The sequence below is a fragment of the Syngnathus scovelli genome, chromosome 4, assembly GCF_024217435.2.
Source record: "Syngnathus scovelli strain Florida chromosome 4, RoL_Ssco_1.2, whole genome shotgun sequence".
NCBI lineage: Eukaryota > Metazoa > Chordata > Actinopteri > Syngnathiformes > Syngnathidae > Syngnathus > Syngnathus scovelli.
In genome coordinates, this window is record NC_090850.1 from 23,412,511 (window position 1) to 23,436,068 (window position 23,558).

Genomic DNA, 23,558 nt, shown 5'->3' on the forward strand with positions numbered 1-23,558 from the left:
GGAAGGCGTGTGTGTGAAATTAGGAGAGCGGAAAATGTTGGCCGAACGCAGGAAGGCTTCCTTTTTTATATTTGGTGCGCAATGTCATGTGGGAATTCATTTACACAGTCAAGTAAACCAAGGGGAAGAAAATTTTGGATGCTATCCAGATTCAAACCAAAAGTTAAGAGTGTTCTCTTTGGCCTGCACCTCTGCAATGTTTGGAGAAAAGCAGTTGGCATGATAGCCAAGAAAGACAAACAAAATACAGGATTAAACTCAGTGAAATTCTCCAACTCTCTGTTTAATCCCCTTTCAAAGTTTCCAACCTGGAAATTTGTGAGTGCCACTATGTAAATGAGAGGCCAAATTGGCTTGGCGAGCGAGCGAGCGACCAATCAAACGGCAATCGGGAACAAACGCCCACGGCATCCCAGACACCGTTCCAGATGAGGCCGCCAGGACAATTCCATACTAATGAGGACATTTGACGTCCAAAATGCTCTTGACGTGGCAAACATACAATACATTTGATGACACGGCAATGCATAGTTGCACGTAGGACGACAAATTACGTTTTAATCCAACCACCACGGCAGTGGAATTAAACCCAAAATATATTTTCAAGAAATAAACTATAAAATCTCTACCGCTCTTTGGGAAGAACCAAAACGACTGGAGATAACCTTTGCCTTCTTCTTTTTTTTTTATTCCACATCATAACTTCCTGTTGAACTCAGTACTGCCGGGCATGTTGTGGCAGAATGTGGTACTACACTGTAGGCACGCCAACTTTCAGTTTGGACGGGCCCGTGTACTGTTTGAACCTCTACAAAATGATTTTTGCAATCGGCAATAAAGCCACTTAAGACTCAATCCCGCTTTTGTCTGTCGGGCAAAGGCGGCCGATAAACTCTTAGGGCTGTTTTGTGGTCCGTTGCCAAGCGAAAAAAATGGCAACAATAAAAGGGAGAAAATGAAACATAATCACTTTGCTTGCTCCAGTGTAACATTCCAGCTGCGCCCGTATGCCGAGTGTAATTACATCTCTCTTTTAATTAAACTTCATCCATAGTTGCATAACGCTCATTAAAGAAAAACAAAAGGGGAGCGAAAAGGCGGCCAACAACCGTCGGCCGTTGACGAGTAAATTGCGTGTAAAAGATCTTTGGGGGGTTTGCTGTAGTGTAGTTTAGTTTAGCGCAGGGAGCTTGAGAACATTTGCTGCAATTAGTGTGAAACAAAAAGCTTCATTTTCCGTTTGTTTGGCTGCGGCTCCAATTGAACGGTTAGCGTAGCAACGTAATCAAGCGCTAACAACAACGCAGCGCGGCCGCATGCAATTTTTCTTGATTGCTCTGCTGTCATCTTTCATTTCATTCAAAGGCACAATGACAACGCAGACAACAAAACGAGAAGTGGAAATGGTGGGGGCGCATTTTTCTAATCTTGAAAGAGACATGGAGTTCTGATCAAATGGCAGCTCGTTTTTTTTTTTTTTTTAGTACTGAACTGTTGGACTATTTGACTTTATTTAATATCGGCTTCACTTGTTTTTATCAGCACTCATTCACTCGTTTTAAAGGTTCTCTTTTAATTCATTTTCAACAAGCGCTACTTATTTATTTATTTGACCTTTGTGCTATTACATTTGACAATTTTCATTTCTTCATCTACAGATTTTTATAACAAATTACAATTTTTTTTACAATTATATTTCCTTTAACCGAGGCTCAGTGAAATGTTTCAAGTTTTCAATCAACTCGATAGATCCTGTAGATACCATATTGAAGTATCTGTGTGTATTTGTGTCATTGTGTGCTACACACAGACACGCACACGAGTCATTGAGCATATGTGGTGGTAAAAGTTCATTTGAGTGCACAGCTTGGTTTAATTAGAAGCAGCTGGAAAAGGGGAAAAAAGGAGGGCAGCATGATGCGATTGCTCGTGCACCACATCCACATCAGACCACCCCGGATAATCCCGGGATTACACACATGCACACACACACACACGCAAAACGTCATTCGTACGCGGCCAGTGAATTGATGGTGCTCATCTGTTTCCACCAAATCCCTCCCTCACATGATGGATGCTGCTTCCTCATTGTTTCCCCGCTACATTGTACATTTCAAAGCCATGTTTATTTGATACCATTGTTTCAGATTTTTATTTGAAAAAATATTTTTAGTCATGATGACTTCAATTTTACATTGGAGCATCATCTCCAATATGAATATGATGAAAACTATTTTTTACTTATCTGTACTAAAATACACACATTTTTATACATTATGTACAGTATGTTTCTTTTCAAAAAAAGTTCAATCACTTTACACTATGTATTTTTATTTATTTTATTTTCAAAAAATGTTTAAATCACTTTACATATTTTTTTTTTTATTGTTGTAATGACAAGCAATGTGTGGATGAAAATGATTCCCATTACAAAAAAACATACCATGCAAGAAATTGTAGATATATGATTCTCCGGCTCATGCAGTTCTTTTTTTCACTTGAAGAAAAATGCACACCTTTTTTTTTTTTTTTTTTTTTTTTTTACTTTTTAACGACATCCGCAATCAAGAACATCCCGGGAAGAACACCCCCCAGCCATAAATACTAAAAAATATGAGCCAAAAAAGTAGAGAGGAAACAAACAAAGATAGATCTTGTTGCCTGTAATAAAACATTAGCGTCAAATGTTGAATGAGTCTGCATTCTGACAGCTTCCTGACATCTGCAAAGAACTTTATGCGCAGTCAAAGGTAGACGCTGCTGCTCAGAGCACGGGAAGAATACAGCAGCAGCAGCAGCAGCCGAAGAAAAGCAGAAGAGAGCTTGTCAAGTCAGAGACGAGACGAGACGAGACGAGACGAAACGAGACGAGACGTGGCGTGTCAGCGGCGGACAGAAAAAATTGGAAAGACGAGTGAGGAGAGGGAAAAATTCTGGGCGGTGTTAGAGGACGGGCAAAAAATCGTAAAAGCCAGTGTCACCCAAAGAGAGAAGTCATCCATCCACAAATTTAAAACTAACCACCTGCTGGAAACATTTCAACCAATTGCTTTTGAATCATTTGTAGGGCAGGTGTGTTCATTTTGATATCTTATTTATTCATAAACCCTTATTTTTATTTTCATCGACTATTTTGATTGGTGGAGTGCAAGAAAACCAAAAGGTTAACGATATGTCACTTTTCCAGGTGCCAGTGCCCGGCCCAGTTGGAGGGTCCCGAGTGCCAGCAGAACAAGCGCAGTTTCCACGGCAACGGCTACGCCTGGTTGCCTCCCATGACGCCGTGCTTCGAGAGCCACATCTCGCTGGAGTTCATCACCGAGGTGCCCGACGGCCTGCTGCTCTACAGCGGGCCCCTGGCGCAGCTGCAGGCCTGGGACTACGAGGACTTCATGGCTCTCGGTAGGACCAAAAATCACATGCGGTGTGTAGGACACGACTGAAAATGGATGGATGGAATTTTGGATGGAGTTGTAGCAAATTGGTTTGCTACACGGCTAGAAAGCCAAGGCAAGGCAAGGCAAGGCAAGGCAAGGCAAGGCAAGGCAAGGCAAGGCAAGGCAAGGCAAGGCAAGGCAAGGCAAGGCAAGGCAAGGCAAGGCAAGGCAAGGCAAGGCAAGGCAAGGCAAGGCAAGGCAAGCATGGAAATACTTGAAAGTAGATCTGCCTGCTCTTCTTTCTCTGTTGCTGCTCAGCCCCGAAAATGAAAGCCTGTTCTTTGACGTTAAATTCATTTTTGGAGCTTTAATTCCCTTTTGCTTTCCACCTAGCGGGGATTAGGATTTTTCATTTTGGCTAAACTGACACTCATTTCACACACAAACCGGCACGGCACGGCACGCTCACGCACCATCCACAAGCGTCCATGGACCTAGCGTTCGGCTTTGTAACAAACGCACTCTCGTGAGAACTGGTTGCATGCGAGGGTGCGTGGATGCGCGGCTGTGCGTGTGTGTGCACTTCCAGGAGCCACCAGGGTTAATGGATGGTTAGCAGCAGGGTGACGGCTGACTTGTCACAGCGTGCGTGCTAATTGGCGTCGGGCGCTACATATTTAGAGCTCTAATTAGCTTGTTTCAAGGTTCACCTGCCGCATGTAATTAATCCACCTCCATGAGCTACACTGCGGCGGCGGACATGGAAAGCCAGGATGTGCGTTCCCCCATTTCCCATGATTTTCCATAATCCCGTTGTCAGAGGGGCCAGCGTCGAGCGGAAACTTGGATTGGTTTTATTTAAAGAATAGGAATTGCCTTGATTTTGAGTAAGATCTGACTTTAAATGGAGTATATAAGTATAGAAATGGAGTATAAATAAGAAACACACCATATTTGATGATGACTCACCACACTGAAAAGCTGAGCGAGATGCTCCTGTTGAAAAACATACTTGACGGTGGGAGTAATCGGTTGGATTCCAGTTGATGGAAATGTACACAACAGTCAATGAGTAGATTAAATTCATATGAGGGATTCTGAATGAAGTTAAGCGGCAAGTCATTTGAATCCTCGGAGAAGCAAAACTCTCCCCGTTAAATGTGGCTCAAGCGCTGCAGCTGTCCGCCGCCTACTTATTTGAATTCCTCAATCCTCAAATTAATTAAAGTGACGGGAACATGAAAGGAAGCGCGAGAAAAAGTGATTGCGCTTGCCCGGTCCAACGTAAGGCTAAACAAAGGTCAGTGAACGCGGCACGACCTCATTAAGCTCAGAAAAGCCATGCTTTCAAATGGCAATGAAGACGAGGCGCACTTGCTTCCACTCAACGGAATGTGAGCTGTGTCTTAAAGGAGCATAAAAAATATTTAAAAAAAAAAAGAGCCCCAAAAATAAGGGTTATCTTCAAGCACGCCGTGCTCCCCCTGAAGCTCAGGCGGCCATCTTGGATCGATGGATGTGACTTGTACTTAGATGAAGGCGCCCTAAATAAAAGAGATTAGCATTAGAAAGTCATTACACGGGTGCACTTTCCAGACTCAGACTTCAAAGTATCAGACGTACAAATTTGCAAGATTCAGGATAGAATAAAACTACTTTGTACATACTTGAATGCTGCGAACATAAAATACATGAAAGATAATAATAATAATAATGGATTCAAAGTCAAGCAGCCACTGTTTGTGCCCGAGCAAACTATCTAACCAAGTTTATACCTGCCAATCTTAATTCTCAGTTTGTCTGGAACGAAAGACGCTAGCAAGCTCCGCCATGAAAATTTGAAAAGGTCTGCGCCAAGCCGACTTCTTCACTCTTGTCAAACAAGCGGCAGCTGATTGAAGCACATTTGCTCTCCACGCAGATTCGTCACTCAATTCACACGATTTAACGGACTTTTTTTTTTTTTTTCTGCATGGACATCAGAGCGACGCCCATTTGAATTACGGCAACGCTCCTTGGTGTCTTTGTCTTATCTCGGCGGTTTCATTATGAATTCATTCTCGTCACATTTGTCGGGAACGTCGGTTTGATCTCTTGTCACGGGGAGCGACTCTGCCGGGAGGCCACAATTATGAAAGATTTTGTCGCAGCGACCCGGGGCCAAACAGCGGCAATTAAAATGTGTCTTGCAGCCGCGGCAAGCACGGCCGACTCTAATTTTTTTTTTTATTATTATTATTATTCCTTCTAAATTGAGAGAAAAAAAAAAATACATGGTATCTTTATATCATCATGTGATACGTCTTCAAAGAATTTAGCTAGCTATCTGCTTGGGTTCGCTCCAGGAATTTTGCCATTACCACAGCCCACTGTTTGCTAGCTTTGTTGAAGATCCAAAATGATCGATCTATCTATCTATCTATCTATCTATCTATCTATCTATCTATCTATCTATCTATCTATCTATCTATCTATCTATCTATCTATCTATCTATCTATCTATCTATCTATCTATCTATCTATCTATCTATCTATCTATCTATCTATCTATCTATCTATCTATCTATCTATCTATCTATCTATCTATCTATCTATCTATCTATCTATCTATCTATCTATCTATCTATCTATCTCTCTCCTCTCTCTCCTCTCTCTCTCTCTGTCTGTCTGTCTGTCTCTCTCTCTCTCTGTGTATTTCCTCCGTGTCCTCCCTCTATCTGACTCATCACTCCGCCGGTTCCTTTCTGTCTGTTTTGCCACGCTGTGTTATGAAAAGACAAGTTGTAAAGGTGACCGGAGTGAGTGAGGAGACGGCGTTGAAGAGCTCTCCAGTCAGCCGGCGAGGCCTCTAATTGATCCTCACCAGCGCTTTGGCACTTTTTTTCAAACGGGAGGCCAAGGTGTCATCAAAGTGATGCCATTGACTGGCGGAGAAGAAGCGAGAGAAGAATGTTTTGGCGTGTTTGTAGAAAAGCAGCCTGATAAAAGCAGTCAGAACTTGAGCACTACAGTTAATGGCAGTTCTTGTACTTTGCTTCATACTTAGTATGAGGTTATTGCCGTTCAGCTGGAGAAAAAACAACCATGATGGGGGGGAAAAAAAAGGATGATATTTTTTCCCTCGGGTGAATATGACATCACATCCATCCATCCATCCATCCATCCATCCATCCATCCATCCATCCATCCATCCATCCATCCATCCATCCATCCATCCATCCATCCATCCATCCATCCATCCATCCATCCATCCATCCATCCATCCATCCATCCATCCATCCATCCATCCATCCATCCATCCATCATCCATCCATCCGCATTTTGAACAAAACAAAAAATCTTCCACTACCGCCCCCAGATGATCAGATGAAATCCTCAAGCCCCTCCGGTCATATAGCTAGCTAGCAAAAGCATCATCCTCTTGTCTCCCCTTGGCGTGCCAAGCCCACCACCACCACCACCTCCACCACCGCTACTGCTACTGGCGAGCTTTGCAACACTTCATTAACTTTTAATTTCCCATTTGAGTAAGTCGGGAGCACGGACGGGGTGGAAAAGAATAACGGCGATGCTGCTCAACGGGAGGAAAAATAAACAGCGCCGTCTCGCTTGCGTGCAGACGGACAACGTCAGTCGGGGGCCGTGATGAATGAGAATGTTTGGTTGGACGTGTTGATTTCCAGAAAGAGAGCGCCGGGTACCGCTTTCCAAGGCTGGAACACACCAAAGCGCCGCTCCATAGAGATTCGCACCTACGCTGAATTGCCGATTCTTTAGCAATCTTTTTTTTTTTTTTTTTTTCCCCCCCCCCCCCATGTTACAGTAGTCTAAATATAGAGTTGAGCACCTGCAGTGTAGTACCGCATTCTGCCACAACAAGCCCAAGAGCAATGAGCGCTACTGTAAAAGATGCAGTGGAATTAGGAGAAGAGGCAGAGAAGGTCCCCAACTAATCTGCAATAGTAGTTTAAACGTGTGTTAAAGTAGCAAGTTGTTCATAGGTTTACGATTATGGCCACACCGAGGCTAATGTCTGTTAGTCACTCTCTGGAATTTAACATTACATGTTAGCATTGAGCTATTGCACGTTCATTCGACAAAATGAGAGGTTTGGCTGAACATTTTGCTGTCTAAATATACAATGTTTGATTTATTTGTCAGTTTTACAGTAAAACAGAAAATAGCTTGATGCTAGCATGCTGTCACCGTGCCTCTTAATTCCTCAAATGATGTTATGCGATAATGGTAATATGCTAAGAAAGCTCTTTTTTCTTCTGATGTTTTTCAATATTTGTATGTGTTTAAAGGACATGGGAGGCGTAAATGAAACTTTAAACGATCTTTGCTTTGCAGATTTTACCCACATGGGTCCACGTTGATGAACGAATGTTTGACTGTACACGCAAATGATTAATCGGTGCTTTCAGAATGTGGCCATTTGATAGAAACTGATCACATTTTAGCATCTCCTTCTCCACTCAGAACTAATCGACGGGACGCCCTCGCTGAAAATCAACCACGGCTCCGGCACGGTGGTGTTACAGTTGCCTGGCAACATCAACGTGGCCGACAGGCGCTGGCATCGGCTGGACGTCCGCAGCAACAGCAAGGTGGGCCGCACTTTTTCTATTGTCTGGAGCCAAATACGAATTTACGGGTAGTGAGCTTCTAAAATGAAGTCAACCACTGAAAAAGGAGCAATGTTGTTTTCTGTCCTGGACGATAGAGAGCAGAGAATAAATTGAAAAGAAAAAAAAAACATCTCAAAGGTATTCCGCAGGGGTCTATACTCGGTCCAGTTATTTTCAGGATTTATATCAACAATATACCCCAACTCTCATGCCTGCCAACAACACAGTTGATATCTCAAGCTCCTTTCTACACCCCAGCTTCATTTCAATCACATTTCACTCACATCTTTTTGCATATTCATTTTTCCTATGGTGGCAAAGTTGTTGAAGGTGTTCAAGAGTCCTTGAGTGGAGTGAGAGAGACACACTCTCTTCCTTGTTCTGCAATGTCTTTCAAAGCAGTCAAGGAAATTCCCCACAATGCAAAAGACTAAAAGAAATAAGAACTATTCATTATAGGTAGAAAAAGAACAAAAGTCACAAAGTTGATCTTTACAGAAGTCTTGTTGACTTTATAGACGAGATGCCTTCAACTTACTTTTATTCTTAACGGCGTTTTTGTGTCAACGTTCTCAAAGAAGAAGAAAAAAAAGCTCCGAACCTGAACGAGGCGAAGTATGCTGATTTAATACAAAGAAAACCAGAGGAGGGAATGAAAACAACACCGATTGGCAACTGTTAAGGAAGAAAAGGTTTGTTTTGGAAGAGTTTAAAGTTGGCAGATTTGTGCAGACTTCTGCCAAATATGGCATAATACGCATCAATAAATCACAATTCAAAACTCATGTTATTCAATAAAAAAAATCAAATTAAGTCATTCAAAATGTGATGATATGATCCAAAGTTTAGTTAAAAAATAAAATGCTGTTAAAAGTGAGTTCATTATGTAAGTGAGTTAAAGCTAATAAAATTGCTATATTCTATAAATCTGAAATGGTCATTAAATAGGTAAATGGTCGTCTGGCTGGAATCAATTTGCGCTAATAATTGGCATCTCATCTCTCATTCCAGGTACGTTGCCTTTCAAAATGCTTTTTTCAATCGCCTTAAAGCGACCTCTCGTCATCAATGGAGGCAAGTGACGGACAGGAGGAATCCTCCGAGCCAGCCTCCTCGCCAGTCGACACCTTACCTCAAATAAACGCAGTGTTTAGCTTAGCACCGGCCTTTGCTATGATCCAATTGTGTAAGCGAGCTTCTCACCTCCTTAGTAAAAGGTTGGGAGCTAAAGGCCTCCTCTCCACCTTTTCTGATTACAATGTAATAAATGGCAAATACGTCATTCTATGCATTTGCTGAGAAAGTGGCCTTCATCCGTAGCAGCCACGTTCTCACTTCAATTAAGCGGGCCGAAAAATGCCCTTGGCCACTATTTGGTCCCTTGTAAGCCCTCTTTAATGGTGTCGTTCTCCCCCCCCCTCCCCCCCACCCCCCGCATGAAAGGCGACCTAGCCCGTCACATTCTCAGCCAAGAAGAATTCAATTATCGGCCATCCCGGAAGGCGTTCACCTCCGAGGACCGACGCCGTGCCGCTTGGCCTCGTTTTTTGGGGGCTTTCATACTTTGAGAGTGGCCGGTCGAAGGGAGGGTGTTTTTTTTTTTTCTTTTCTTCCCCTTTCCTTTTTACTTGTCTCCCAGCCAGCAGCCTGGTCAATCAGGACACGGCTTTGACCAGATTAGCGCAGGGAAAATGTAACCTCAAGCGACTATTAATGAATTGAGCTTTTACTTTGCGACACAAGAAACATGTCGTTCTCACTTCATTTGTCGTCTTTGGCCGCAAATTGCTTCGTTTGGTGGTCAAATGTTGACGTTTTTCACTCGCCCTTGAAAGCAGCAAAGGAAGATTTGAAAGGCGTGTTTCAGCACAAAGTGGGAGCGCCTGATTTGGTCCGGAAATAATTTGGACGGCAATAGACGCCTTTCCTCAAATGTAATATCTAGTCCCGGCTCAGCAGTTGACTTTTTTTCCACTCAGGAGATTATAAAAGCCTCATCTTGGTTTCAGTCCGGCCCTTCTTAAGCCTCACCTTTTAAATAATGACTTTTTACATTCCAGAGAAAATTCACACTTCACCTCAAATAGATAAATACACTGTACTGTCGTCTGTCTGTCCATCTGTCTCTGCGAGTAGAGCATAATGTACTGTGTCATCAGTGGATGTCAAGTGTTTAAAAGGAGCTGTGTTGTTGCCATGGTTACACTTGGAGAATGGCAAGCGGATTAAAAGAAAACCTTTTGTAGCATTCGTTCGTTGTTTTGCTCATTTTATGCAAATGCGCACTCAATTGCAGATTGATTTGGGCATACGTTCAACGGCATTGTTAGCATTTATTAACTTGTATGACCTTTGATATAAATCATAAAAAGAATTGATATACAATTCCGTTATTAAATGTCTTTTGTGAGCGCTAGCTTGAAAGCACCATGGTTTGAATTTTCAAATTTTACGCAGCCGTGACGTGGGTTGACGGTGAGGTCTTTTTCCTCTTCTCTCAGGAAGTTCGCTTCACCTTGGATCGCTGCTCAGGGGCGGCCGTCAAGGAAATGGAAGGTCTGGGAAGTTGGCTGACCACTGAGGATCACTCGTCCTGCGAAGTCACCGCCACCACGCCCAACACCGACCGGTACGCCTCCAACTTTTTACAGTGACACCAGGAGCAATTTTCTGTTCTTGTAATTTCTACTTCACCATCACAAAAACAAAATCGTCCGTCGTTACCGTTACCTGGTAGCACTACTCGGCCATCCCTAATATGGCCACTTTACAGATACCTGAACACGAGTCAAGTGTTGCAAGTGGGCGGAGTCAACGAGGATATTCCCTACATTTACCCTCAGCTTCAACACAAGCACTTCACAGGATGTATACGCAACCTCGTCGTGGATAGCAAGGTAAAACAACACACGGTAAAATAGCAAAAACATTTCAGAATCAAGCCTTCACTTACTTTTGACTTTCTTTTCTTATTATGAAAAACAAAACTTAAAATGACAACTTTGTCCTATCATTTTTTTCCCCTCAAATAACTTCTTCTCAGGAACAAAATTCTCTGGTTGTTCGACCTTTATAACATGTAGAAAACATTTTTATGAAGTCATATTGAGAATGAAAACAGTAAAAAGCAGGGTCCAAATTGTCCCCCTAAAGCACTAGCTAAATAAACGACGCTCAAACGACATGACACGCATTTAAAGCGAATGACAATTGCCCCGACCGAAAAAGAAAAAAAAAACTGTCATCTCCTGCCCAGGGGGAAGACAGAGTTCCTATTTGGTATGGTCCTCCATGTCCCCGCCGAGTGCACTGGCAAGGTGAAGTGGATTTTGCAGTCAGACTGCAAAGAGCGCCTTCCAAGCCACTGTCAAGGGTTTCTTTTACCTTTGGCTGCTCCAGCAGAACAATTCAAGCTTGACTAAAGTGAACACGGCGCCCTTTGTGAGCCTCCAGAGCCTGAAATGTGAACCCCAGATCCTGTTTTCTGCTTAGCCTAGCATGGCGCTAACCTGTGACTGGCATGCTTTTACCTCACTGGCCTTTGAAAGCTGCTCTGCTTTTTCAACTCAAAAAGTCCTCAAAGAGTTTTTCAGACATCTGCAGGGTCCCATTCATTCCCATCGGACCGAATAGGACACTTTCTGCTCGCCTCTTTTGGGAGTCAAAACAGAAGTGCCAGACATTCTTGGAAAGTTATTCAGTAATGAAGCAAACAAAAAGTTTGCCTTCAAATCGTCTAAAATCAGTGAAATAGTTGGGAAATGATTGGACTTAACCCTTTGTTGGTTCAAATCGGATTCATAAAGTATTTTTTGTTCCCCAAACAACAACCAACTTTGTGGTCGGAAAGTGGAAAGCTAAACGTTGCTAAGGATGCTAATGGTTTCAACATTACATGACTTTTGAATTCAGGTCATAAACTGACATTTATCAATTTGGATACAGGCTCTGTTGAAAAATATACGCAACCATGATGAAGTCCCCCAAGACTTCATTTACAACAAAGTGAGAATGAGTCGTTTGAATCGCACTCTGACACAAAAAGGCAGAAAATATGAAATATAGAAAGCATGTACACTTTTGTCTGTAAGCATACAGTAGACCTCCTCATGAACCCGAATGGAGCCGTGCAATTCAATCAAAAAAGTGAAGACGATTTATTCTGATATGACTTCAAGGAACCAAAAACTTCTGGAGTTCATCGGTTCAACAGTTTTGACGGATGGCAAATTTCCTCGACTTTGTGTATAGCTGGCTAGCTAACTTGTTGCTTGATGGTATGGCAAGCAAACTACGGCACGGAGCCAGATTAAAGAACTTGAGGAGTTGGGGCTGTCACGAAAAAGACCCACACTGAGGCAAGTGCAGGACTTTGGAAGGGCCAAGACAAAAACCCTTGAGACATCAAGACCAAGCCTGAGTCAAGACTGACACAGAGAGCTTAATGAGTTGTCACAGCCAAGCGCTTGACATTTTAAGGCAAGATCAATGCTTTGAGCTATCCAGTATTGGTCATTTGAGTCATTCCTATGACTTTGAGAGTCGAACCCGACCGAGTCAGACAAAGACTGAGCGTCAAGACCAGGTTGGGATCAAATCTGCTTGAGTCAAGATTAATCAAGGCTGAGTCTGACCAAACCTTTGAGAGTTTGAGGCCTGAGACAAGACCCAGACTTTCCCAAGTTGAAACAAGACTTTGAAGCGTCTCTGTTGAGTCTTAAACAGAAATGAATACCCAGCCTGAGCCAAGATGGCTTTTTGAACAAGTCTTGGTCTTGAAGCAGAGTCAAGATGAAGCTAAAGCATTCTAAATATGGATATTGTGGAGCCCACCTCTTTTAACTCCTCTTTCCTGCTTTTGTATGAACTCTGCTGTTTTGTCTGGGAGTTCAAATATATATGTATATATATTTTTTTATCCATTCAGTTGCCTGCCTGCCTTACTGTGGACTTCTTAGCCATTGATCTGTGAAGCTCAGCAGCAGCCAGGAAAGTAAATGTTGAGTCATAAATCAAAAAGTGAGTAGCAGAGAACATAAAGCATAGAAAGTGGACGTAATGTAAGGCTCGGTGTAAACAAGATCAATGCGTCAGACGTCGGTGTTTTAATAAGCTCCGTCTGCTTTCTACTTTATTTATTTATTTTTAAATACAAGTCATGACATCTGATATTCACGGCGGCTTGATAAGGCTGCAGCCTCGCTGTGACTCAATGGATGCTGTTTATAGCCACTCAAAACCAAGACTCAGAACTTTAAGAGCTTGGGACCCTGTGGTCAAAGCCATCCCAAGCAAACGTTTGCCCTTTGGACCAAAGAACAAGACTTTCTCGGAGTTGAGAGCGAGTCACGGCCATAATTAGAAAGGGTTGAGAATCCTCTGGTCGCCCTTTCCTGTTATGGTTAAAACAGAAAGAAGCTTGTCTTAGAGACCAAAGTGATTCAAGTGAATCATGAGCTCTCTCTTCACAGCTTGAATCACTGGAGAGGTTTGGACGTGATCTACATGGTCTACGTCTTGGCTTGAATTCTTGAACGTAGGGGTTCTTCAAGAAGTGTAGCTTTAAAGACTCCTCTTCGGACCGCTCATCATTCTCTCTGAGTTTGCAGCAGCTTCTCCAATCTTTGAAGTCCAACGGAGAGAGATGAGAGCTGTGGTACTTCCTCATCCGCTGCGTTGCTTTTCATGGGTCGCTCTCTTTCTTGTCTTTGTGCCCGTGGTCCGCGTCCCTGCAGCTCTACGATCTGAGCTCCCCGGCCGACTCGCAGTCCAGCTCGCCGGGCTGCCAGGCCACCGACGGCAGCTGTGTCAACATGGGCTACCCGTCGTGCGGACGCCGCGGACACTGCCATGGAGAGTGGGGCTCCTTCAGCTGCCAGTGTGTGCCCGGATACAGCGGGCAGCAGTGTGAAGAGGGTAACCCCCAAAAAAATGACGCTCCTTTGTTCGTTTGTTTGCTCATTCGTTCGCTCGTTTGTTCGCTCGTTCGTTCAGTTGTTTGTTGGTTCGTTCATTCACTCGCTCATCTTGCGAGCCGCTCGTAGAGGTCAAATGACCAAGTTACCTTGTTCTTTTCAACGTTTGAAGGATTTTTATGTGATGTCAACACGAGAACAGAATTGATTGAGCGCTAATCAATGATCAATGACAGGGCCCTCAAAGGTTCTGGATGTAATACATCACGCAGAAGGAAACAAAGCCTGGCAGGGAAGCTGACAACAACTGGCAGCCAGACAAGCGCTGGCTAAATCTCACAGGCGAGGCGTCACTTCCAAAACAAATGAAACAACAGAACATGTCCACAGCGTGACAGACAACTCCAAAGGAAGGAAACAAAACGTGTGAAAATCAAACACAGTGACAAAGAAACAAGACATTAAAAAAAAAAAAAAAAAGCTCCTACACCAGCGCAGCTACAGCACTACCGATCAAACGGCGTCGAGCTTTCTGGCACCCGTTCAATAGTTCACTTGAGATTTGACAGTGCAGGCTTCTGGTACTTACTGCTATTAAAGATGAAGGACAGGCAAAAGTTTTTCATTAGTCTGTTCTAAAGAATAGCTGCACAGTATTAATAATGACTTTGTGTATCCTGGAAGCTCTGCAAAGCTTCTTCTCTTTCCAGGAAGCAGCCGAGCAAGCTACTCAAAACAATGACTTTATCTAGCTTAGCGTCTTGCTAGCGTAACCTTAGCGTAGCATAGTTATCCTGAGCGACTAAGGCGAGAGCAGAAATCGCAAAAGTTTAGTAACGTTTTTTTCTTTTTGGAGTCACTTACAAAAGCAGGAAACATTCAGGCAAATATAAAAAAATAAAAATAAAAGCCATGACCTCTTTCCTCACACTTTTGCCCCTGGCGGTGGGTGGTTAAAAAAGCAAAGCGTCATTTTTAGACGAAGCAAGGGCAGACAAAAACAAAGCAGCAAGTGTGCGATTTTGCCTCCCAGCACGACACTTTTGGCCTCTTAAGCTTGCCGGAATGAAAGAAGAAGTAGAACTTGCACGCACTTTGGAGATGAGAGACGGATGGACGACTGTTGCGTGAACTCGCCCCGGGGGAACAACATCATCATCGGCAACATCTACAATGTTTTTTTTCCCCTTCTGACACGCTGTTTGTTGCGCAGAGGTTCCCGAGTACTCCTTCGACGGGCACAGCCACGTGCGCTACCAGCTGGCCTCGCCCTTGCCGGCCCGCAGGACGGCGGTGCAGATCCTGGTTCGAACCCGCAAGCACAGCAGCACCCTGCTCAGTCTGAGCTCCAGAGAGCAGAGCGAGTACCTGAGACTGGAGGTAGGACTTGTGTTCTCTTCAAACTCAATTTGAAACTTTCATCCAGCCTCCAAGCCTTAATTTGAAACTTGAACTGTGTTTTGAGAACATAAATTGCCATTGTAACTTTGGCTTGAAGCCCAAATTAGAAACCCTGACCGTGGCTTGATGCCATGTTATTAAAACTTCAGATTGAGGTTGACACGGCGGCCCCGCAGCGGGGACTGTTTACTGCAATAAGCCACGCCTCCTTTCCCGCCTCCTCCAAGATGAGAAGCAAACACGAGCGCTCGCCACGGGAGGATCCTGGCGGGACTCCAACTTGCTCACTTTTAATTGGGGCTAAAGTCAGGTGGTTAAAAGCAGAAGCCCAGCGGATTGTAAATAGAATTAATTAGTTCACGGCTCAGCCTGGAAACGAGCCGCCGCCGCCGCCAGACTTTTGGGGCCGAATGACCAAGACCGCTAACGCGAAGGGAGACAGACGGAAGGACGTGCAGTAAGGTGTGAGGGAGAGAGAGAGAGAGAGAGACACTATGAATATGAGGAAGCTCTCAATGGATGGAGGAGCACAAGTGACAAGACAACTTTTGGAAATGAGATGAGGCGAGGCGAGGCGAGGCGCAGTGCAGCACTTCTTTGAAAGCCAAACACTTTCTTGAAACTTCAACTCTGACTTCAAACCCAAATTTCAAAGCCCCGGTCGTCTGGAAAGTGTCCTTCACCATTTGCTTTGGTGGACGACGAGTTATCTTGACGCTCGTCCAAAAGCTTTATGATGACTGCCCCCCCCACCCCCCCTTCGAAGGGAAATCGCCCTCACTTGTCGTGTGACTGTTTTGACGTTCTCGTTTACCAACTGATGACGCAGCATCAGGACCGACTGCGGTTTCAACATTTCGCTCAAGGCTATTTTGATATGGCCGGGGCTCCAAATTTTTTTAAATTTTATTTAGTTATTCTATTTATTTATCTTAATTGTATTTACATTTGAGTTGGGAGATGACTGCTCTACCGCGGAGCCACACCGCCCCCATTTTGAATGATTGAATGATAACCTGTGTCAAAACAGTTCAGTGGCTTTGGCCACATCACGCCAAGGTCCTGTTTTAATGGTATCCATGACAACCAGTCCCCCCACACACACACACACGCACACACACTGGTCCTGCCTTGCTCTGAATAAAGAGCCAAAGCAGCGTGGTGTTTTTTGTGCGCATGGAGCGCCCACGCCTCTTTAGTGTCTCCAGCTGTCATCTGGCTGCATGTTTGCGGTGCCGACGTTTCAGAAGAGGATGAGGAGACCAAGAGAAGGAAATTATGCACAATGGGACACTTGGAGGAAGCCCTTTGAAATGAGCACAAGCGTCCTCCAAAACCGTTTTTTTCAACATGAAAGCTGACAGACACTTTTTCGTGCTGCATCCAGTGTGTGCGCGCCTGCGCCTGCGCCTGCGCCCGCGCCCGCGCCTGCGCTTGCTCGCTCGCACTTTATACAGAATTCAGCGGAGGAACAAATGTTTGTGTCCATTCCGCATCTCAAAGTGTCTGAAGTACCAAGTAGTGGTCGTCGTAATAATAATAAAAAGAATATGGGCGGGTTCAAATCTGGGTTGCGGACTGGGTTAGTTAGGTGGTCAAACCTTGGTTAGGCTTCTAAACAAGGATTGTGCTTTCTCCTGGTTGGCCAATCAGATTTATCAGGGCCTGCTGGGTGTCTTCTACAACTTGGGCGACGGCGACCACAACCTGAGCGTTCCCACGTACCGGCTGGACAACGGGGAATGGCACCAGGTGGCGCTGGAACGCCACGACAACGAGATGACGCTGCGGCTGGACGGCGGCGGCGGCCGACGGGAGGTGACGGGGGCGCCGGGACGCAGCCGGGAGATCGTCATCGACCCCACGCTGGTGGTGCTGGGCAACGCTTTCCCCTCCGCCCTCAATAAGAGCTTCCAGGGTGAGTCCACGACAAATGGCCTTGGCACTTTTCGTACGTTGACTCCACGATTGGCAATTTTTTTTCCGAATTCAATTTTCTTATTAATTCTATGGTAGGCGATTTCTCGGGACTAAGAAAATAAGTCGAGCACAACTCCCATTTTTTCCCTGGCAGCATTTATGCGGCTAAAACCGCGCGTGCAGATAAGAGAGCGTTTTGCGCTCGGCATTCATTTACATGTCGGAGAAAATTACAAAAATGTAAACAAAGCAAACAAAGTCGTCACAGCAGAATGCTCAAAGCTGCAGAGGAAAGTGCGTGTGAAATTCATCGGCTGCCACAAGACAGAAGACAGAAGAAAGAAAGAAAGAAAGAAAGAAAGAAAGAAAGAAAGAAAGAAAGAAAGAAAGAAAGAAAGAAAGAAGACAGCGAGCGAGCGGCTTTTCTTCCGCCTGCATCCTCCAACGCAGCACTTCCAAAGTCTCTCTCCCAGTAGTTACTGTCTCCGGTGCAAGAAATGAGACGAGTGCGCCTGCCTGTTTTTGCAAATATGACGTCTCGAGTTAGCATTTAGCTTTTCAACGATGAAACGTTGCCACAGAACTTTTTTTCCCCTTGCAACAAGTCTGAGCCGGTTTGTTAGCAGGAAAAACGTGAGGCAAATGTGGAATTGCCTCACGTCTTTTCTTGTCATGTGTAAAACACGTTTTTATTTGCATATTTCCTGTACCCACACACCACAAGTTGTCTTCAAAGTGCAAACATATTTTGGTCAACTTCAATGTATTTATTTCTTGCGCGTTTCAACATTTGCGCTCCCCGCAGGCTGCATGAGAGATCTGCGGCTGAACGGTCGCCACCTGCCGATGGACGGCCAGAGCTGGCGGGAAGGCGTGTCGCAGATCAGCGCGCAAGGCCTCTCCTTGGGGTGCCCCTCTGACTCGTGCAGAAGGAACCAGTGCAGCCCGCCCTTCACCTGCGTGGACCTGTGGCGAGTCCACGAATGCAGGTAGGCTAAATGCGGCATATTATTGGGAATGACGCTAACGTGCTAACAGTGGAGAAAGCGGAAAGTTGTTAGTGTGCCGAGTGTATTTGGAGTTGCTCTTTGATTCTCTTTGAGGTGGGAGCCAAAAGAGCTTCCTGGCGCCACTCAGAAATGGAGCGCAACCAACTGGTGCTCCGGTGGACTCATTAAAAGTTAATGCGGATGCTTTCATTTGCTTTCGTTTTGGTCAGATGACGTCCCAGCCTTCTTTTTTTGTTCTCCTCGCCCACCCCACCCCACCTCACCTGGTGCCCCTCTCCCTCTCTGGTTCTCTTCTGCTCTTTCGGCTTGTGCCGTTCTTTTCTCCTCCCCTTCTGCCTCTGTCGTTCCCTTTCTCCCTGTCTCCTTGCCCCCTGATCTTCTGGTCCAGCTCATTGTCGTCCTCTTGTCTTGCTCCTCCCTTTCTCTCTCGTCTTCCTCCTCGTGACCCTGTTCCTCCCGCTCCTCCTCGTCTTCCCTTTCCTCCTTGGCCTCCGCATCCTCCCCCGTCTGTCCGCCCGCTCGGAGCTAATTAGCAAGATTTCCGCCTCTTCGCTTTTAATGTGCCGCGCGTCTTTTCTTCGTTGTGCCTTTTCATCCGACTCCTCCACGTCCCTTCTCGGTCTTGACCCGCGCTGGGCGAAACGAAGCGGCGCCGCTAAGTGCTGTCTTTGCATTGGCGTGGGCCAAACCTGCTGACTATTTGCATTACCAAGAGTCATGTCAAACCCTATTGTTTTATTTTTCAGTGCTCCAGCCATTTTATTGTTTATTTTTTCATGTCATTGATTAATTGTACTTCACAATGAAAAGTCATTGTTGTATTATTATTATTATTATGTTTTTTTTATTTTTTTTATTTCTTTATTTAAGTTATTTATTTTATAAGACGATAGTGCCTAATATCTGTTGTTGCTTTTTCCTTTCGTGGGCTGTTTGAAAGTCATCTCAGCTTTTGTACGGATACCAAGAGAGATTATTTTTTCATGCAAAGTGGAAAAAGAGTGCACACAAGGATCAGATGCACAATTGTGACTCTTCTCGCTGTTTACTCTCAAAATAAACACCTAATGCCGGGTTTGTTTTGGGGGGGGGGGTTCTTTTGCAAGACGGCGACAACCTGCGAGCTGATGAAAATGAAAAAAAAAGGGAGCATAGGAGTCTTTAAGCGCATCGTCTGCCTTTTTCTCACGAAGTGAGGCGATGCGCTAACGATGCCGTAAAGCGTCAAGTGTCAGTGATAAAGTCTACTAATGACGCCGGGAACCGCAGACTACATTTAAATCAGACGTTTTCATTTTGATTTTTCTTTCTTTTTTTTTTTGTTTAAAGGGGGGGAAAAACATTTCTGGGCAGAGAATTTGCATGCATAAAACATGTTGGTGCGTTTCCATTCCCGAAAGCAGAATTTTTACACTCAGATCTCATTAATGGCGACTCCTTGCTAACATCAACACGCCGAATGATTGATACATATTGCTGTCTTTTTGGTTTTCTGTCAAGGTTTGTCTCTAGTCGCCAGCAATCAACCTTCTCTGGTCGTATTCACAAGAAGTTCAAGTTCAAATTTTTCTCTTTGGCTATTTATGTCGATTTGGAGACATTCATTTAGATGGGTAAATGATTCTATTTTTTATTATTTATTTATTTTTTTACTTTCCATTTCCAATTTCGCGGACCATCTGCAATACCGCCATGGACCACTAGAGAACCACTGTTTGACAAGCTTCTGCTCTATCAGAGTGGTTGCAGACGGCCGCCATCTTTTCCTGTCAGCACGTCAATTTGCCAGCAATCACTCTCGATATCAATGACTTTGCTCGTCTTTGAGAAGTCGTCTTTTCTTTATATTGGAGCTAGCGGCGTGGATAAAACCCAATTAGGCTTTCCAGAGTAGCGGAGGCAATCGGCAGGCCGGACTGAGTGTCCGGTGGGAGCGGACGCGAGCAGGTGTTAAATGTTGCCGTAAAACGTCCCGTAAAAAAACACACGCGCCTGTAAAAAGGTCAAGCAGGAGAGTCGACTTGACATTTATACGACTTTAAAGCTAATCACAATATCTGACGTTGTAGTTATTGGTGCCAACCGGCCATTCCATTCCATTCCTGTGAAAGTTAGTCTGGTTCAGAGTCGTTTTTGCAGAAGATTCTTGCTCGGTTTTCTTTTTTATTTTATTTCTCGGTACGCTGCTATTTTTTTCTTTCCAGTAGATTGCTTAGTTTCACAGGTTGTTGTCGTATTTCACAGTAGATTGTTGTTGTCTTTTCAATGCGAGTCTTTCTTGTCTTTGTCCCCCAGATGCCCTCCGGGCCACATGATCCGCGTGAACGGCAGCCGGAAATCCTGCGTGTACACGATGTGCGCCACGCGCCCGTGCCACCGCGGCACCTGCGTGGCGCAGTCGCCGACCAAGTTCACCTGCCATTGCCCCGACGGCCACCGGGGGCGCCTGTGCGAGACCGCGCTGGCCGTCTACAGCGACGACGTCGGCCTCAGCTTCGGCTCGCTCTTCGCCATCTGCATCTGCTTCATGGCCCTTCTCGGTAATGCCGGCCGTCTTGGATCCAGCTATGTTTTTGTTGGTCCATCTTTATTGTCTGTCTCCGTCTGTCTGTCTGTCTGTCTGTCTGTCTGTCTGTCTGTCTGTCTGTCTGTCTGTCTTTGTACAGAAAACATTTAATATGCTCTCGTATAGGCAAATAATGTCCATTATTCTCAAAGCAGCGGTCCCTTATTGTCATCTGTTTTTGAGAACTTTAGGTTCGTTCCACCCACAATGTAAAAACAAATATTTGATTGAGAATGTTGGGAATATGCGAGATTGTGAATATTTGTGGCACCTGCTGCACATGCTTCTCATTTGCATAATGTGGCGTTATTTCAGCGATGAGTGGGGTTGGATCCCTCGTCAGCGTTCGTGATGCCAGGGAGTTTCTGGAAATGACCTTCAATATGCCCAACTTCATTATTCGTTGTTTTATTGGATTCGTCCCCCTCAGAGCTCATAACCTTATTAACCTCTTATTTTTTATTGAATTTTCTTCTCATTCTATTTTTCATTTATTTCTCATTTCCAATCTTCCTTGTTTTCCCCTGTTTGCTTCATTTTACTCTGCTAGTTGGAAAGCATCCTTGAGAGCTCTGCGGTGGAATGTTGCCTGTGCGATTTCTCTTTGATAACTCATCTTTAGATAAAAAAAAAAAAAAAAAAAATCCATATAAATCGTCACCTTCTCGCAATTTTGGCCAACTGTTCGACCTGGTCCCTTTCCACCTCCCCTCCCCTCCCCTCCCCGCTGCGTCGAAAGACTTTACATCTGCTTTGACATCTGCTAATCGCACAAGGATTCATCGTTGCATGTTGCTCTTGTCGTCGTTGGGCCAAAGCCAAAAGCATCGAAACCCAATCGTCGTTGAGCGTGGCAGAACAGCGGCCTCCTCCCTTCTGCTCTTTCGGAGGCTGCCCGGGGTGACAAGGAGGTGCCGCAGGGTACGAGCTGTTGTCAGCGCCGCCACAATGTTCGCCTTATTTAATTGAGGACAATGGCGCGCACGCACACGCATGCGCACAGCAGGCGGCTGGCGCAGATCACGCAGCGACGTAACCAGACACGACGTGCAAAAAGAAGAAGGGGAAGATGAGAAACGCTGAGGAATGACGCTTCTCGCCTGCTTCTCTCCACAAAGACAAAACAAAAGTCGTTTTGGACGGGTAAAAGAAAGCGTTTTGTCCTGAAATCTCAAGACAAAGCAGATTTGCTGAAATCTCAGCAGATTTCCTAAACCTTGCCGATCACTTTGTCATGGTGGCTTATGGTCGGTCTGGTGCGATCTTGTCGCCTTGGCAGGGTGTCGATGGCGCCGTGATTGACAAGCGTTGTCCAGGCGCCAATGTCATCGGTGATCACTCAGCGGGGACCAATCTCGCCGCTGATTTCAATTCAGCTCGCCCGGTGTCGTCGGCGTGCACCCAAGGGAGTAGGGCCGGCCGGCAGGCAGGCAGGCAGGCAGGCGCTGTCACCAAAATCCCAGTGGGGTGTTTGTCTTTGCCTCATCAAGAAAAGTTTGGCCGTGCAAGATGAATGATTCATCTGATTGCAGTTGATCATGTGGACAGAATGTGGAATGAGCTGAAGACATGAAAGATGCTCAAGCCATCCATTTTTACTTTTGGAGGCATTTGCTCTCATTTTGGCATAGAACTACTGGAACTGTAGCGACATCTTATGTACAACTATAATTTGCCATTTAAATGAAAAACAAATTAAAATGAACTAATTCATTCGAATTTAATAAAATACAAACAATAAAACTAATTTAGAAGATACATTAATTAATTTGAAAAAATCCTTGATTTCATTTTTCTCATAAGTTTCTTTAAAATAACGCCACCTTATGCAATTGAATTCCCACTGGCATTTTTCTTCATTGTTGACAACATTTGTTAACTATTGTTTTCGTTTTCCTTTTTTGTTATCTCTCATATTTATTTTGGGGACTACGACGATAAAAACATCTTGCTGACTGTCCAATTTCACATATTTTCGACCATTTCTCATTCTTCCTCGACCCCCCCCTCCCATCGTCTCATGGCCAAATTCGCTTTCATCCCACCCGAGAGACTCCCGTTCCCAATTGTGTGAATATTTCCTCTCAGAGAAAGTGAGAAACATCAATTTGGACCATTGTTTTAAATCTACTTGAAGTCCACATTGACCTGAGAGTGAGGAAGAGTTAAGGAGTCGGAAAGTCGAACCGAGGAGAAAAAAATCCAGGCGGAAGCTTTGGGACGTTGGAGGCTGCGAAAACAAATCAACACATAATGTTTCACTCTCTTGCACGTGCACACACGCATGCACGCACGCACACACACTGTCAGAAGCGCTGATCAGCTCTTCCGTATCTCTGTTTGCCCTCCAGAGAGGCCTTTTGAGACCACAATATCCATCTTGTTCTTGGCCCTGACCTCTGCTTACGCACACGCACGCACACGCACACGCACACGGACGTACACAAGCACACAGCACTTGGCCTGTAGGCTGTGTTGTTTTTTCCCCCCTCTCTCTCCTCGCGTCGGAAATCGATGCTAGCGAAGCGCGTGTCTTGACAGCAGCTCATCTCAGATCTGTGTGTGCTGGTGTTGCTTTCACATTCCCACTATTTTTATTTTATTTTATTTTTCTGTTTGATCTGCCAGCTTGGCCAAACAAGAACCAATCAGTTACTGAAACTGATCTCACACTCGTTTTACGTGCTTTTATTTTGTTTCTTTGACTCATTGTCACTCTTTTCTCATTTTATTATTAT

General features: G+C 44.7%; 1 protein-coding gene across 2 annotated transcripts in view; it reads left to right on the forward strand.

The window, feature by feature from the left end:
• si:ch211-186j3.6 (neural-cadherin) overlaps nt 1–23,558 on the forward strand; it is a 112,762-nt gene that overhangs the window by 84,403 nt on the left and 4,801 nt on the right. For both annotated transcript variants that reach the window (XM_049717559.2, XM_049717558.2), the window contains exons 28-36: nt 3,188–3,402; nt 7,860–7,987; nt 10,510–10,637; nt 10,782–10,905; nt 13,744–13,924; nt 15,137–15,303; nt 16,978–17,242; nt 18,050–18,233; nt 20,550–20,794. In XM_049717559.2, the coding sequence (XP_049573516.1) occupies nt 3,188–3,402; nt 7,860–7,987; nt 10,510–10,637; nt 10,782–10,905; nt 13,744–13,924; nt 15,137–15,303; nt 16,978–17,242; nt 18,050–18,233; nt 20,550–20,794 (1,637 nt within the window). The remainder of the gene's footprint in view (nt 1–3,187; nt 3,403–7,859; nt 7,988–10,509; nt 10,638–10,781; nt 10,906–13,743; nt 13,925–15,136; nt 15,304–16,977; nt 17,243–18,049; nt 18,234–20,549; nt 20,795–23,558) is intronic.